This window comes from Periophthalmus magnuspinnatus, chromosome 9 (genome assembly GCF_009829125.3).
Source record: "Periophthalmus magnuspinnatus isolate fPerMag1 chromosome 9, fPerMag1.2.pri, whole genome shotgun sequence".
NCBI lineage: Eukaryota > Metazoa > Chordata > Actinopteri > Gobiiformes > Gobiidae > Periophthalmus > Periophthalmus magnuspinnatus.
The window spans coordinates 23,945,412-23,964,115 of NC_047134.1; the positions used below are offsets into that span (position 1 = coordinate 23,945,412).

At 38.5% G+C, this 18,704-nt stretch overlaps 1 protein-coding gene across 1 annotated transcript in view; it reads right to left on the reverse strand.

The window, feature by feature from the left end:
• Positions 1–2,421: 2,421 nt before the first annotated feature.
• Positions 2,422–18,704, reverse strand: part of loxhd1b (lipoxygenase homology PLAT domains 1b) — a 54,663-nt gene continuing 38,380 nt past the window's right edge. The window contains 17 exon segments of the mRNA XM_055224238.1: positions 2,422–2,911; positions 3,948–4,103; positions 4,329–4,461; positions 4,972–5,142; positions 5,702–5,887; positions 5,971–6,148; positions 6,772–6,889; positions 7,593–7,720; positions 9,003–9,188; positions 9,779–9,987; positions 10,456–10,591; positions 10,936–11,145; positions 12,134–12,288; positions 14,449–14,611; positions 16,085–16,201; positions 16,289–16,470; positions 18,229–18,393. Of these exon segments, the coding sequence (XP_055080213.1) occupies positions 2,431–2,911; positions 3,948–4,103; positions 4,329–4,461; positions 4,972–5,142; positions 5,702–5,887; positions 5,971–6,148; positions 6,772–6,889; positions 7,593–7,720; positions 9,003–9,188; positions 9,779–9,987; positions 10,456–10,591; positions 10,936–11,145; positions 12,134–12,288; positions 14,449–14,611; positions 16,085–16,201; positions 16,289–16,470; positions 18,229–18,393 (3,074 nt within the window). The 3' untranslated portion in view covers positions 2,422–2,430.

The following is an 18,704-nucleotide window of genomic DNA, read 5'->3' on the forward strand; positions in this document are numbered from 1 at the left end:
TAAAGTCACTGAGGTGGATGGCAGATCGGGGATCTTTAAAGGATGCCTCCTGGATGGAGCATGGAGCATGTCACACTGGGAGGAGACCTGGAGGACAACCCAGGACACGCTGGAGGGGCAATGTCTCTCGACTGGCCTGGGATTGCCTGGAGCTGGAGGAAGTGTGGGCTGAGGGAAGTCTGCCTCTGTGACCCTGCCCCAGATAAGTGGAAGAAAATGGATGGATAACTGCGCTAAATGCGATACACTGCTCTCTTATAGGTTTGTGCTAAAAATAGAGCTGTGAGTCAGTTTGCAGTAAATTTAAATTACATAATTTGGAGAAAATAACCAAAATCTGCCCCATACATCGGTCAAAAAATATCGGCAGAGATTATCTGCCATTGATTGTTCTGGATTCTAAACAATCCATGAAAAAAAACATATCGGTCAATCTCTATTTCATTCTGTTTTATTAAGAAACAAACAAACCAGATGAGTCACATTTTATATGTATTTTCTTTTTATTGTAGAAAGGTTCAGCGTAATTGGCTTTTTTCTCCGAAACCAAAATGACTAACCCACTCAAATACAGTAGAACTAACAAAAAGTTGGCACTCATGATGGTCCCTTATGTAATAAAAAACACATGCTTATAAAACCTTTCTCTACCAACAACAAGGTTATAATGTTATGTTTAAATATTTGGGGCACAACACTCTGGATACGTCTGCCTTCTTTGTGTTCAGCTACTTGCCTTTTAATAAAACTCAACCATATGAAATCCGTATTCTGTACATAACATTAATGAGTTCTTCTTCTAGTATTGGGCCACACATACAGTCAATGGGGCACACGCACATTCAGTCTATGGGGCACACACACATTCAGTCTATGGGGCACACACACATTCAGTCTATGGGGCACACACACATTCAGTCTATGGGGTACACACACATACAGTCTATGGGGTACACACACATTCAGTCTATGGGGCACACACACACATTCAGTCTATGGGGCACACACACACATTCAGTCTATGGGGCACACACACATACAGTCTATGCAGTACACACACATACAGTCTATGGGGCACACACACATACAGTCTATGCAGTACACACACATACAGTCTATGGGGCACACACACATTCAGTCTATGGGGCACACACACATTCAGTCTATGGGGCACACACACATACAGTCTATGCAGTACACACACATACAGTCTATGGGGTACACACACATTCAGTCTATGGGGTACACACACATTCAGTCTATGGGGCACACACACATACAGTCTACGGGGCACACACACATTCAGTCTATGGGGGTCCAGCACAGTGATGGGCAAATCAATACTCAGCTCAGCTCCCGAAAAGTACTGATTTTCAAGCAAAAATATCAACACTTTTAATTGAATTTAATGCATTTTTAAAAAACTTTTTTTTTTTGTCAATTTTTGTAACATATTGTTTATATTTTTGTATATCTGCATATACAGATATTTTATTATATTTATTAGATCAGTTCAAATCGGGATGGAGTAAATAAAAAGTTTAATTCGTCATATTAAAAGAGTTTCAATGCATTTAAATATGATACTCGCTGGTATGCCAAGTATTGTGACATCAATCCAATTCCCATCAGTGCTGGAAGAAGTACTCAATTGTGTTACTGAAGTAAAAGTACAGATACCAAAGTAAATAAATACTCAAGTAAAAGTAAAAGTATCACATGAAAAAATCTACTTAAGTAAGAGTATTAAAGTACCCATTTAAAAATGTACTTAAAGAGTGAAAAGTATTTCACTCAAATTTTGAGGTCTTATAAAGCTTCAAATGTAGTGACTTTGATAAAGATTTGTGCTGAATTTTGTTCAACAGGAACAGCTGCATTGATCTTTTCATTCTAGCTGTTTTTATTTGTATATTTTCATTTGCGTAAATAAACCCTCAGCCTTTTCAGCATGTCTCAGACAATAATAAAAAATACATTTACTTCTGTTCAAAAATGAAGTGGAGTAGAAAGTACAGATATCTGCACTAAAATGTAGTGAAGTAAAAGTAAAAAGCATCCACTTTCAAATGTACTTAAGTGCACATTTTTAGATATCAGTACTTTACTTATGTACAGTGCTACTTTTCCTTCATTATGTTCCACCAGTGATGCCATAGTATTAATTGGAATTACCAGAACAAAAATGACTGGTATCGCCCGTAACTAGTACAAGATTCTCTGGATTGGTCAGTCTGCCTCGTTAGTGTCCAGCCACATACAAATATATAAACTGTTTTCAAACAGTAACAAAGTACAAGTACTTAAGTAAAGTTCAGATACCTAAAAATTCTACTTAAGTACATATTATAGTAGATACTTTTACTTGAGTAACCTTTTGCCTCTGTATATGTACTTTTACTTAAGTAACAAAATGTACTTCATATTGCTCTAGTGTCTGGGGTACAGCACTCTCTGTATATGTCCATCTGCCTTCTTGACATCCAGCCATTTACCACACATAAAGATGGTGGTCACTGAGTTAGCCGTATTGGTCACCTCCACACACTCCAAGAACCAACCAGAGCTCGGACTACTATTATCATGCTCCACTTTAATCCGCAGTAACTCGCCAAGGTCCAGCATCTCTACAACAAAGCGATCCGTTTGGCCTCGCTCAAAAAGGTTACGAAACTTCTGGCGGAGGGGGCGTTTTCCCGAGTCACCGTTGACACCGTATAGCGTTATAAAGACATTAGCATCAGTCCCTGCCCCCTTCACGTCGCCGGTAATCACAATGATCTCATACTTGACAGGAACAAGGTTACGGACTTTGCTGGCGAAGCTTTCCACGGATTTGTAGCATTCAAATGTCAAGAACTGGTCCTTTTTGGCCGTCAGGGGAAGACGTGAGTCGCAGTGGAAGAAGTATCTGAACAGAATACAAGGGGTTAATAATGAGGATAAACGTAGCTAACATGCTAACATATTTATTTTAAGATTTTAATACAAATCTTTACTAGTTTTCTCTTCAATTTTGGGTACGGTTATATTTCAACTTCCAGGTTGGACATGGGCAGTGAAATACGTAGAACTAACTCCATAACTGATACCTAGCAACCATACTGTAAATGTACACTAGGGATGCACTGATCCAGCTTTTTCAGTTCTGATACTGATTCTGATACTATAAATACAAGACTCTGCCAATCCCTGATATCAATCGATACCAATATTAAAACTGAATTCCTTAAAACAAATGTGCAAATAAACGTTTACACAAAGTTGGGCCGACTACAACCAGGAGATAGTCTTATTACATTGATTTTTATGTCCAACCAGGATATTGACTTAAACGATATTTGGAAGCCGATATCTGATAACAGAATCATATCGGTCCATCCCTAAGTTATACAATAGTTTTTAGAGGAAACATACAAATAGATGTTATTATTTGTTGCCAAAAAACTAACTAAAATGAGAGTAGTAGTTTTTCATTTTGGATGCATTTATTACACTGAAAAACTGAAAAATATGCATCTTTACTGGGAGTGGACTCACATCTCCACAAGCCTGACTCGCCTACTTCGCCTGGAAAAGGGCCTCCACCTTCTTGTCTCCATGGAAATGACTAAAATATTAATATAGACTATGGCATGAAACTTGGCTATCTCAAGGAGAATGTTCCATTTGAACTTGCTATTTCCATGGAAACGTTACACAGTGTTGCTTTAAGCTGAGCTCCAATAATGAAACAGCAGAATGAAATACTTCAGTCATTAGTTTGCATCTGTAATGAGTCATACAAGTTATTAGTTCAACCTTTTACGGCTTAAATCTCATCACAACGCCAAAAAATAACCAAAAATTTCTCAGAAAACACAAAATAACTACTGACCCCAAAAATATTGTTCCGATATAGTGATTATAGTGACAGGCCTATGTAAAACCATGATTCTGATACTCACTTGTTCCCCAGCTCCTTCTCCGTCACCACGACTTCCATCACATGCCACATGCTCTCGCTCTTCGGCTTCTTTCCGTCTTTCGTGATATGGCCCAGACAGATCCCAGCGATTTCTCCAACGTGTTTGGATGAGAACTCAAAAGTATCCGTAGCACCGCTGTAAAAACCAGAATGTTAGCATGGTTAGCTTCTGAATAATTAAAAGCACTCATTTACGATTTCTTTTATATCCCGTGGGTTTGGCTCTCCCGAGAGTTTCGACTGGAGGAAGTGAAAGTGAGATGAGATGAAAGAGCAAAACAAAATGCGAGGAAGGGAGATTATGTAAGCCCCACAAAAGGTTGTATAACAGATTCTGCACCTAGACTGTCTACAGACCCACCATTGGAACTTTTTCTTCTTATTCTCCAGCACAAACTCCTTAGAGCGAGCTTTTCTGCCCTCCAACACGACAAAGGCGTTCTCTGAGGTCGAAGCGTCGTCTGTGTTTGCGGTTGTTGTGGCAATTTCATATTCTGTGGAACAAAAAGACAATAGGTTTTATATAGTTGTTATTCATATTCTCGTACTGTGGTACTAGGCCATGGAGAGACTTGTACCAAAGTACATCTCTGACATGTTAGTGCCATAATCCTAGTTTAGTCCTACTTTAATCCTAGTTTAGTTCTAGTTTAGTCCTTGTTTAGTCATGGTTTAGTCTTTGTTTAGTCCAAGCCTCCTGCTGTAGTCTTGATGCAGGCCAATGTTTAAATCCAGGCTCAAAACGGTTCTGTTTAGCTGTGCAAATAACTGAAAGGTTTTTAGAAATTGATGTATTGGGTGGTAAGCTTTTCTGTCAGTCTGCCCTGTGGCAGACTGACAGAAGTGAGCCTGCCAATCTGCAGTATCAGTCCCTACGACGACACGCATCACAGTCGTTGTTTCCACAGGTGCAAGGCTGCAGGTGGCAGGTGGTCTCCCAGATACATAGTTGAGAGCACCTTTTGAAACTCTAATTTCAGCATTCATGATTGCGTTTTACTCACTGGTTTTGTCGCTGAGGTCAATGGAGTCGTTGTTGGCACATGCCAGCTCCCTCATGATCTGCCCATCATCTTCATTCTTGGCGAGCCAGCGGTCACACGGGAATCTGAAGGTCTGGTCCATGGTCTCATCTTTGACATCGACGTACTCCAGGTGCCAGCCGGGAGCAGGGCCTGATCAAAGCACAGCACTCAATAACCACATGTAAAAACACAACAGGGGCACGGAGACTAGCCATGGGAGGTATCAAGGGGGATACAAAGAGCACTGGGGCTGGGACACATAGGAGGTGACTGTTGATCAGCCCCTTAGACAAAGTAGACCTGTGCTCTACATCAGCCCTTTTATCCAACATTGATTTAAATGAAATAATTTGTAAAAAAAATATAGCTTAAAACCATGCAGGATTTCTACATTTGTGTTTGCACTGTCAGCGTATTCATATTCTAAAATAGCAGAATGTGTGTGTGTACAAGTCCTCATGACTGTAGGACTTGACCTCCATTTTCAGTTAAGAAAACATTTTGAGAATACAAAATCTGTTCATAAAAAGACCTTCAGTCCAAATGTGTTGGGAACTAGCACAGCACATACCTAACCGGCGACTAGCAGGTTAGGTATGTCCATTTATATATACAGTCAATGATCATAAATTAAGCCTCCTAGTCCTTCGTACTAATTGTGACTACCAGACAGCACCAGACACTACCAGACAACACACAGACATCTCACCCTTGTTGTCGTGCCACACTCGGACCTTGGACAGCTCCCCCAGACTGAGCATGTCTGGAAATCTGAACACATCTTTGCCTTTTCGCTCAAACTTGTTTCTGTTGGTGCCTTCTTTCAGAGGCAGAGTCCCTGTGTCCCCGTACTCCCCAAATACTATCAAGAACACGTTGGCATCTGTCCCGGCCCCTGCGAGATCAGAACATGCATACATTACACACATACAAACATGTATTTAAGTTATTTCAGTTTCTGTAGTCTGTATAACATACCTCCGACGTCACTGGTTTGAACTTGAATTGTGTAAGTTGTGCTCTCCACCATCTCTTCTTCATCTACTGTGGCAGGCAGCTCACAAACCTTGGTCCTCTTGGGTCCTTTGGTCTTTGATAACCAGTTCTCATAAGTGAATTCATACAGCTCCTCAGAAGTTAGGTTTTTCAGCATAATCTGAAATATATAAGATGTAGTTGATGTAATAAGAAATATCATTGTACACAAACCATAGACTGTATAAAGAAGTGGACTAAGTGAGTGTAACGTCACCCATAAGGTTTGGTTCCATTCAAATGAAGCTCAGTGAGGCTAAAAAGGGGCAAAGTTGGAGCCAGGCTACATATTTGGAATGCTGAACGTGCGTATCCTAACAACCAAATAGCTAATCTGGAGCGAAGCTGTGGAAGGTAACACCTCTTCCCACCCGCATCGCTACTTTAGCAGGTGGCGGGCGCTTAGCAATCAAATCAGTTACTACGCTAGCAGGAGCGACCTCTGGGAAAGAAGGCATCTCTTATTAATGTTCATATCTTTAGTGACATAGCAAAATAAAAATACTAGGGTCATGTAGAGCGGGTTAATGCGAACATTTTAAGTGATGAGCCTGACAGCAGCAGTTACAGAGGGAGAGGGGTGATAGTTTTTCATTGTAAAGTGAATTTGAGTCGATGAAGCCAGAAGTGCGCCTATGCTCACTTCCTAATTTGGAACGCGGTGGCTAGCAGGTTAGCTATGTCCATTTATATACACAGTCTATGGAACAAATACAAATTTTTCATTTTTAACTTTATCTTTACCTTATCAAGGAACCAATCAGGGCGACTTCCCGTGCCATCTATTCGAACTCTGATCTTCTTCAGAGGAGCAATGTCATCGATTTCTATGCTAAATGAGTCTTCTTGGTCTCTTTCAAACCTTTATCAAAATAATTGATATTAAGAGAACATATTGTGGGTTTTGGTAAGAAACTAAACTCACATTCTTGCGAGGATACAGGGGGCAGGTGAAACAGTGGTGGAACATAATGAAGTAAAAGTAGTAAAGTACTGTACTTAAGTATACATTTAAAGTATCTGTACTTACTCTGTAAGTAGTAGATACTTTTTACTTTTACTTCATTACATTTGAGAGCAGGTATTTGTACTTCCTACTCAAATACATTTTTGAAAAGGACTGAAAAGTTAAAGTATTTTTTATTACTGTCTGAGATCTGCTGAAAAGGCTGAGCGTTTATTTTTAACACGTTCATAATTTGATTAAACAAATCTATACAAATAAAAATATCTAGGAAACAAAACTATCAATTCAGTTTTCTGTTGAACAAAATTCAGCACAACTCAACAAAATCACTACATTTGAAGCTTTTAATAGAGTGCAACACTTTTACTTTTTACTCTTTAAGTACATTTTCAAACAGGTATTTTACTTAAGTAGATTTTTGCTCCAGTATCTGTACTTTTATTTAAGTAACAAAAAAGCGTACTTAATAGAGTAATAGTGAGGAGATAACGAATGCAGTTAAAAGTTCCTAAAAGTTTGCAAAATAAATGTGTATCCTTTAAAATACTGAACATGCCCAGCTGATGTAAAAAAAAAAACAAAACACCGGCCCACAAACCTGTCTCCGTTTTTGGGAAGCAGCATCTCCTCAGTGCTGCCGTTGGCTCCGTACACACTCAGAAATATGTTGGTGTCTGTCCCTGCAGACTGAGTGTCACCTGTCACAACTGTGATTGTGTACACCACCTACAAACCAGAGAGCGGAGAGAAATCAGCTTGTTATAAACCATATCAAATTGTCTATAAACAGATGAATGCATAGTTTTAAATGGTCTTTTTGTCCACTGATCTGAAGGTTAGTGTTTGAATCCACTGACCCACAGGTTGGCAGCACGATTCCAGCTCCCACAGAGGAATACTGTCATTGTGTCCTTGGGCAAGACACTTTGATGTAAAGCACTTTGAGCCTTGAAGCTGGAAAAGTGCTATATAATATATATTTGACTATTTGTCATTTGGTGATAGGACAGGTATAAGAGCACATGGAATTAAATAAAGTATTATTTTGTGTTGGAAATAGCATTCTGTTGCATAAAAAGAGAGTTTTAAAATTTCATTATTGTATTTAAATCTCTAATATCAAGCCTGTTTCTTAGAGCTTGAAAATTTCGTATGTTACGTAGGGCAGGACAATGTAGCCTGAAATATTCATGTTTATAATCTATTGTGTGGTTTGTTTATTTATTTATTCAAGTTACATGTATATTTATTTACTCAAGTAACATGTTTATTTATTTACTCCAGTTACATTTTTATTTATTCGAGTAACATGCTTATTTATTTACTCACATTACATGTTTTGTTATTTAATCAAGTTAAATTTTAACTTTTTCGAGTTACACATTTCTTTTTTGTTACATTTACTTATTCGAGTTACATGTTTATTTATTTACTTGAGTTACATGTTTATTTATTTGCATTACATGTATTCATTTGAGGTACACATTTATTTATTTTTTCAAGTTACATGTTTATTTACGTTTTTGAGTTACATGTGTGTTTATTTATTCCAGTTACATGTTTACTTATTTTTTCAAGTTACATTTTCATTTATTTATTCCAATTACATGCTTACTTATTTTTTCAAGTTACATTTTTATTTATTTATTCCAGTTACACGTTTACTTATTTATTCCATTTACATGTTTATTTATTTATTCCAGTTACATGTTTGTGTATTCCAGTTACATGTTTACTTATTTATTCCATTTACATGTTTATTTATTTATTTGAGTTACATGTTTACTTATTTGAGTTACGTGTTTATTTATTTGAATTACATGTTTACTTATTTAATTGATTTACGTGTTTTTATTTGCATTACAAACATATTACTTATTTATTTGAGTTACATGTTTATTTATGTATTGGAGTTACATGTTTTCTTATATTTACTTATTTATTTGAGCTACATGTTTATTTATTTATTTATTCTATAGAGATTGTGCATGTCGTACTCGTGACTCACTTTGCGGGTGATGTTGATGGTGCTGGAGTCCAACACATTGAAGAGTCTGGCAGTGAGTCCGTCTCCTCTATCTTTGGCCAGCCAGCACTTACACGGAAAGATGTACTTGATACCTTTGGTTGGCACGGCAACCGCCAGCTCATCCACCAACCAGCAGCTCTCTGGAGTGAGACCGTTGTGACCGAGCTAAAAGAGAGAGAGGAAAGAGGGGATGTAGAACAGAAATTTATTATCCAATTTGATTTCATCCAAGGAGTGACAAGAGTAATTATAAATTGAGTTCATGATGTTCCTCTACAATTTGATGGCTCGATTTCAGATGGAGAGCAAGACCTATTCATAGGATGTGTATAGGCAATATTTTGAGTACTTTTGGGGGTTTTGTATATTTTGCACATTGACTGTCCCTACTCCAAATACTATTATTAATACTAAACTATTTTGAATTAATCTTGGGAGATCCACTAACCGTTCCTTCTTGCCCTTTGTTTAAAATGCACGAAAATAGTGTAAACCTTATATATATATATATATATATATATATATATATATATATATATATATGGAGATAGCGTCACACACGCACACACACTCACTCACTAGCACACATCCTCGTTTGATGTGGACAATACACCTTGCTATTCATTTACAAAAAAAAAAAAAAAAAAAAGATAAAATACATAAAAATACAAATTTTAAAATAAATAAATAATAGCACAAGAATTATTACTGAGATGATTTTGTGTGTTTGCGTGGACAGTTTCACAGATTCTCACTTCCACACGTTTGATCTCTCCCACGTCGGTGCCGTAGCTGACAAAGTGCTCCATGGAGCCGGCAGCGAAGCTCTTCTTCCCCTCGGGCAGATCCAGCCACAGCCGCTCCGTCTCTGTGTCGTTTGGCCCCAGGATGATGACATAGACCCGGGCCGTGGTGCTGGAGTCTCGTTCAGTGCCAGTGGACAACGTGAAGTGATATGGGATGACTGAAAAAAATGAACATATAGTCAGTAGTGGAAGAAGCACTACATTTTGTTTAAGTCAAAGTGCAGATACATGACCAAATCATACTAGGGATGCACTAATGCTGATACTGAAAAAAATACCTGGATCGGGTATCGGTTCCATGATATCAGTTAAGTTGATAACCAGGTGGGGCTCATAGACTGTATAAAGAAGTGGACTGAAGTGTGACCCAGGTATTTTTGTCACCAATAGCGTTTGGCTTCAGTTATAGGAGTCAATCTGGAGCAGAGTCGCATTTTTGGAATTATGACCGCGAGCATCATAGCAACCAAAGAGCCAATCCGGAGCGAGGCTGTTGAACGTAACGCCCCTTCCCACCCGCACTGCTGGTTTAGCAGTAAATGGGCACTTAGCGACGCTATCAATAAAGCCAAAGTATTGATAGCACTATCGAAACAGAAAATCTGGATCTCTCATTTCTCTCTTACTTGGTCCTTCTTCCACCACCGTGGCCTTTTTCTTCTTTTTCTTCTTCTCCTTCTTGTTGGCGTTGCGGTCGAGCCCTAATTTGGCCTGGGCTAATTTCTTTGTGTTTGGATCCATGTTCCGTTCACCTTCATAACCCTGCATGAGATAAAACAGAAATGTCATTTAAGGGTGTACTATATACAATACCAGTCAAAAGTTTGGACAAGCTTATTCAAGGTTCTGTTTTCTTTATTTTTACTACTTTCCTCATTTAAAATTCACACAGAAGAAATCAAATATATTAAGTAAGATATATGGAATTATGTAGTAAAGAAAAAAGTTAAATAACTCCACAAAATATTTTCGACAAAGCAAAGGGTGGATAGTTTGAGAATTTTATGTACAATCAATTATTTTTGATGCCTTTTGTACGTGTATAAAATGTAGAATGTAGAAAAAAAGCAGAAAAAAATCCCATCTTTATTTCCAACCACACAAACCTTGACAAAGAAAGTGCGTGCGATTTGCTTGTCCTCTTTCTTTTTGGACAGCCAGCGTTCACACAGAAACATGTAGACCTCCTCAGTCTCTGCGTCAAGCACCTCCACCTGGTCCAAGTACCAGTCTGCCCCCACACCGGAGTTATCATGGCGGATTAAGATCTTAAACACTTGACCCAGGTCCACAGCTTCCATTGTGAACTTGTCCACCTGAAATGCAGAGGGAATGTAAACCTGCACTTTAAATAAAATTAAGACAATAAGAGTATTATAGCACTGTTAGCACGTCCACTTCTGTAGAGAACTTTGAATCTTTATTATTAAAACACACTTTTTAAAATTGACTTTGCAAGATTTTTATAACAATCAGATTTTTTACTTTCTCTTGTGCTTTATAAATAAACTTGACCGTGACCTTAACCAGGACTGAACGAGGACTGAACCAGAACTAAACCAGGACTAAGCCAGGGCTAAACCAGGACTACAACAGGACTACACCAGAACTAAATTATATTTGATGTTGTATAGCAGCATTTGTGATATGGTCAACATAAGGGTTATTGGTCACAATTAGGGACGCACCAATCTGATGCTGGTATCGGATATCGCCTTTCAAATATCGGTTCAGTCAACATACAAATGAATGTAAATAGACTGTTTACTAGTGGTTGTTGACCCAAAAAGTCTGTATGAACTTTTATTTATACAAAGTTGTTCAGTAGTTACTTGCAATAAATAACATCTACATAACACATTTGGATGAATTTGTCTTATTTTATTTTAATTTAAAGGACTGCACTGGTATCGGTTGATATCAGCAGGCCCGTCAACAGAAATTCCGGGGCCCGGGGCAAGACGCCTCACATGCGCCCCCTCTAATATAAATTAATAGGATGAATGTCCAATTCTGGCCCCCAAAACACTGGGGCCCGGGACAACAGACCCCTTTGTCCTTCCCGTTTGCTCCCTTGAAGACGAAAGGCTTTGGCAAGTCCCATGTAATAAATAAAGGACTTTTACTATTACTTATATAGTACCTCAGATCTTTTTGAGTTTTAACTTTTGCCACAGTAAGTTTTTATATTACAAAGTCATTCTCACTGTTTGCTAGCTATTGAGTTTTTTTTACAAAGAAAATCCTCTGAAGCGCTCACTTTAAAAAGATCACACTGACAGAATGAAGCCCGCCATACAGTACCTCTCCTCTCTCAAACTTGTTCTTGTTGGTCTCAGATTTGGCCAGTTTGCGCTCTCCTGTGTCTCCCAGGTCTCCGAAGATCGTAAGAAAAACATTGGCATCAGTCCCAGCTCCAAACATGTCCCCAGTCCGAACTGACACATTGTACGAATGAGCTACAAAAAAAACAAAACATATCAGACCAGATGAAATGATGATTTTGTTCACATCAAATCAATAACAAAAATAAAAAATCAAAGGTATACTAAACCAGACTTGGGGAGACTTATCCATGCACTTGTCTCCAATATGTTAGACTACTGTAGCGGTAGTCCAAATGAGTGTTAAGGCAGCTGCAGTACATCCAGACCGCTGCTGCTCGGGTCCTGACTAGAACCAGGAAGTACAAACACATAACTCCTGTGCTCATGTCTCTGCACTGACTTCCTGTGGCTCAACTTTAAAGCATTTCTGCTTGTGTACAAGTCTCTCCATAGCCTAGCACCAAAGTACATCTACTGCATATTAGTGAGCCCGTATGAGCCATCTCGCACTCTGTGGACTTCAGGGACCTGCCTCCTGATAGTTGTGGTTTAGTCGTGGTTTTGTCCTGGCCTCCTGCTGGTGTTCAGAGTCAGGACTAAACATAGAGACTTATTATTTCAGTTTTATGCAGCTAAACCCTGGAACCTGAAGATGTGAGACAGGCCTCTACTTTAACAATGTTTAAATCCAGGCTCCAAACTGTTCTGTTTAGCTGTGACTTTGTGATCTTACTTATATTTTGTATCATATAGGCAATAAACAGGGCAGTGGCTTTGTGTTAAACATCAAACCAGCTTCAGCCAGTGTATATTTGTATACATTTTTTGTGTGTGGGAGTGATTTGTCAGTCTACCCCAAAGCAGCAGAAAATGAGGGCTGAATAATGCATGAAATAGTAACGGGGTAGATTCTGGAAATGACTGATGTGTTATCTTAATTATTAAATCAGACCTATTCAGCAAAATGGACTTTTTAGAGAGTTCAACCATGTTCTAGTTGTTTCTCCTCACCATTCACCCTCTCGAAGGTGTTTCTGAAGTGATTTGTGCATGTTTGAGTAATATTTAATCGCTTGTTCTCAAGATGCCATATTGTCGATCAATCCCCGTTTTCACCGCCACCAGTACACACCAACTGCTCTATACTTACTTGGTTCTTCACTTTTATTTTCTTAATCGGTGATACTCATAGGATTCGGAAGTGTTGCGCAGTCATTTTGGTACGAATGAAAAAAATATCCACTACTCGCTAGTGTGATGTGCAGCTACCCCAGGACGGGCCAACATCAAGCATCGCTTTGTCGTGATGACGTTTACACTGACGTCAGCTCCCATTTGGCACCGCACTCTGTGGGCTTGTTTCTTTTATTAAGTCGTATTAGATGAATATTGCAATTAAAAACAAGCAAAGTATGACATAATGATGTCATAGATTATAACTATAAAGCACACACAAGACCAATAGGTCTGCTTTAACAGTAAAAACACAATTAAACATGGTTGGATAAGAAAAGCCAAAAATAATTCTACAATTATTGAGAAATAAAGACAAAAATATTAATTTGAATAAATGCTATTAAAAATTATTAGTATGAAAAAATTATAATATGAAGGCGGAAACTAGCAGCAACTAAGCTGCTAACTAACAATTTCTTCTTTTCTAGGATCAATGAATGTTTACATGGGCCCTAATAAAGAAAGAATGAACTAAACTGTAAGCTCCACTCTGGATAAAACACACATCTGCTTTTTCTAGCAAACCCAAATCTCAAGAACACTCCATGAGTACTGCAGATTTAGCACCTATTTGTTTAATTAACTAATACTCATAGACTGTATAAAAAGGGGACTAAGTGAGTGTGACCTCACCCTTCACGTGTTCGGCTCCAGTCAAAGGAATTTGAAGCCAAGTTCCAACTACGAGTATCATAGCAAGCGAAAAGCTAAAGCAGAGCCAGTCTGTTTAGCCTGTGGTTTTTTTTCAATCAAACCTGTTGCTAACACTAGCAGGAGTGACCTCGGGGAAAGAAGGCACCTGATTTGTCTGTTATTAATGTTCATATCTTGATTTACGGACAAAATGGCAAAATACAAGGATCATGTAGAACAGGTTAATATAAACATTTAAAAACCAATGTAAAGTAATTTGGAGCCAGCGTTGAGCCAGAATGCTTACTTCCTATTTGGAGCGCGGGAGCTAGCAGGTTAGCTATGCCCATTTATGTATACAGTCCATGCTAATACCCATTTTTATTAAAACCTCCCAATATAAAAGTACAAACATGGACGTACTCTCCAAAGCGTCCTCCACTTCGGTCTCTGTGGTTTTCAGTTTCCCATCTCGGAGAAGTTTTTCTGTGATGATGTCGGATGGCACCAGCTCTCTCACCGTCTCCCCATCATCCTCAGATTTAGCCAGCCAGCATTCACAGGGAAAAATGGTGGTCTCTGAACCCTGTAATTAAACACAAACAAATGTCCAAACCAGGCACTGGTATATGTATGTAAAGGCAAGAGAGCTGACGGGGAGGACAAAGCAGTCAGTTGGGTCAAAGGGACCTGGAATTAAAACGTCCTCCAATGAAATACTATTAGAGAGGGGCCCATGTGAGTCTTCTTGTCTTGGGCGGTCCTGTGTAAAGGTGTACTATGAAACTTTTCTGGTGGGGGTCTGCTAATTTATTGCCATGGCTGACTCCACCATGCCAAGTTAAAAAGGTCAAACTTGTGGAGAGGGGACCCAGTGCACAGTAATGTAAAAACACCTGTAATTAGATAGATTTAAGATAGTTAAGTTTAATGCCATGCTGTAGAATATTTATGCTGTAGAATATTCCAGGTAAAGCAATAACACGTGTCCTAATTTCTAAACAAAAACTAATAAACTTATCTGACACGAGGATGGTTAAAGTTTTGTAACAGCCTGCCCCTCCTTCCTTTTCAGGGTCCCGTGCCTACAACATTAAGTTATTTATATATATATAACACCTGCATGCCGTTGTCCGGACCAATGGACTAAACCTAAAGTGTAACAAAAGGGAGGAGTGGATCGGTTTTTCATTTTCAGGCTTATTTAAAGACAATGAATTGTGCCGATACTGTATCCATTCTGATATGTAAATAGGTTTTACCATAATGCGCTATTTTTTATCAAATGTTTATGCAAGGAGAGAGGAGGACAGTAAGAGGGGAGAGGGGAACAGTAAGAGGGGAGAGGGGAACAGTAAGAGGGGAGAGGGGGACAGTAAGAGGGGTCTGGACCCCCGCTTCCCCGGGGATGCAACATTACCACAACATGTTTCTGTCTATGTGTCGAGGAAATTAACTGTTGGAGGTGAGTTTAAGTTTCCTTTATCTCACCTATCGTTAGCTAACAAGCTAGCTAAGATTTTCACAGCAAAAACGAGAAACTACTTTAATTTATCATTTTGTTATATAAAGCTAATATGAGGTAAAAAATTGTCAGTTAAGCTTGTAGACTGTATAAAGAAGTGGACTAAGTGAGTGCGACATCACCCATAGCGTTTGGCTCCAGTCAAATGAAGCTCATCGAGGCTGTAGTTATAGGGGCGAATTTGGAGGCGAGCTAGCGGGAGTGACCTCGGGGAAAGAAGACGCATGATTCGTCTGTTACTGATGTTCATATCTTGATTTACAGATGCAATAGAAAATAAAAAAAACCAAGATCATGTAGAGCAGGTTAATACAGACATCTTAAGGCTAAAATAGCAAGTCTGACAGCAGCAGTTACAGAGTGGCAAAAGTTTCCCAATGTAAACTGAATTGGAGCCGGAAGTGCACCCGTGATCACTTCTTATATGGTCCACGGTGACTAGCTATATCTATTTATATATACAGTCTATCAGATAACTATACAAACTCAATATCAGACCTTTAATTACATGTGTTTGTACATGTGCTCATCTACCTTCCCTTTCCTCAGCTGTCGTCTGATTTCAACTCTGTCCAGATGCCAGCCTGGGTTGGTGCCCCTGTTGTCATGTCCAATCCTAATCTTTTCTATAACATCACCCACATCCTCCAACTGTGAAAACACAACACAATATTTACACGATGTTTAGAGAGCGGCAGTCTGCGTCTTAAGAGATCTCTCTCTCCAAATCTCCCATACCTCCACAATAAACATGTCCTCGGCTCCCCTCTCAAAGTAGAGGCGCCGCTCTCTTTTGTTAACGCAAAGATGCTTCTGTTGTGTGCTCACTCCCTTCTGACCGTACAGAGCGATGAAGACGTCTGCATCCGTCCCAGCCCCAAACACATCACTAGTGAAGATCTTGATTTCATATGGTACGACTGGTGACAAACAAGGGAGAATTTTAAGTTAGAGGTAAATTGTTAGAGGTAAATTCTGGGCAACTCCCCTGCAAGTGAAGTGATACATTACTAATTATTTCAGTAAATATACAAAAGCTATACTACGAAAAGGTAGTATTTCTAAGTTTTATCTTGAATATTTAATAAATATTTGTATTTGATGTATGAGGTAAAGATCTCAGGTTCAGCAGGTGTTGTATTACGCCAAATGGTTCTCTTTACCTGTGCATATGACTTAAAGGTTTTAATTATGCACTCTTTTCTTTCAGTGTTAATTTTATGATGATTATTTATGTTTTGATTTATTTGTATTGTGATTTTTATGTGTTTATTATTCTGTAAAACACTTCACTTTGTGTACAAATTGTGCTATACAAATAAACTTGCTTTACCTTGCCTTGCCTGGTTTAAACCAGAAGGAGTGCTTGTAACAGTTATGGCCTAAGCTACAATATTCTACATTATTACAAAGCCCATAAACTTCAAATGGGAAATATTTGAAAGATTTATTGTACTACTTACCATCTCATCTCAGTACACTGCAGATGCTAATAGGGATCTAAATAATCTTAAATTATCATTGAATGCAAATAAAACTAAGTATATGATTTCATGATGGGCAAGCTACAAATCTTTATACACTAAATGGTACATTGATTGAAAGAGTTGCCACCAATAAATATCATTGGTTTTGGCTTGACGAAAACTTTAAAGGGCCCATATTACACTGTTTTCTCATCACACACATACCTGGAGTTGTGTTTTGTTTTATTCACAAACTCGCATATTTAGGCTAAGTTCTTCTTTCAGATGGAAAACACTCTGTTCCACCTTATGATGTCATGTGGTAATACAGGAAGTGCTCCACTGTGTTTTCAAACTCCATACACCTCCACTAGAATCATTTGGATGATTTCAGCCCTAGAATTGTCAATCTCTAGTGAACTAAGGGTGAAAGGTAGCTGTTAACCTAACTTAACTACAAATTCATGACATCACAATGTGGAACAGAGCATTTTGAGGTTTTGGGATGTAGGCAGCCTAATAATGCATTCAAACATGTATGAATAAAATGAAACACAATTCCAGGTATGTTTTTGAGGAGGTAACAACATTATAACGTGACTTAAACCTCACAAGAGTCCATTCTGCATAATATCGGTGCTTTAAAAAAAATATTTCAAATTATGCAACAGTTTAAAATCAAAAATATCATTTTATTATACAAACAAATCTTACTGTGGAGAAATAATATACATGCAGACTTCAGCCTCTACTTTAAAACCTTTATATTCACTCTTTCGCTCTGCCCTGTTTCATAAAGGTGTTGAATTTAAAACCCATCACTGCTCACTATATGAAAAAGTAGGTTGGCCATCGCTATCTGTCAGAAGACACTGTATAAAATGCATTTATAAGGGACTAAGAAGATAGAGGATATGCAAAACTGGATAGATTGGTGCCACCAATGCACTTTAATAATCTGGTGATTAAGATTTATAATCATACCTGCTCCTGTTTTTAATGTTTTAAATGGACTTATACAGTAATGTATTTTCTTTGTTTTTGTTTGTATGTTCTGTAGTGTACCCTTTTTGCATCCTATTCTGCTGCTCTACTGAAATCTATTTATAGTGAAGACCTATAAAAGTACATTTACACTGAGCCTCTGGTATGCACATATTTAAAATACAAACATTTATCAAGTATATCATATAAAAAAGACTCCAGGCTCACATGGTGTGTAGTATTCTGTCTGTAACTCTGCAGGAAACAGGTCTCGTACTATGGCTCCATCGTCTTCCCCTTTGTCGAGCCAGCGTCCACAGGGGAACCGCAGTCTCTGACCTTGGGATGGAGCGTCAATCTCAACCCAGTCCAAGAACCAGCCAGGTGACCCTCCTGTGTGGACAGAATACTGATTAAACCCTGGTGAAGAACCTGGGCGTATTTAACCTGACAGCTCAGTAATAGCAATGTAATGGGGCTGACTGGATAACGACGGGTGAATGCATTTTGTACCCTATTTCCATATTAATGCAAAAAACGTATAATATAAAAATAATATGCAACACTCTACAGTAACCACACTATTTACAACCTTAGTAAAGATGAACAAAGACTTGGTTTGGTAAATGGTCACATTTTTATATGTGCTTTTCCATCTTCAAGTCACTCAAGGATCAACCACTCACCCATTCACACGCACATTC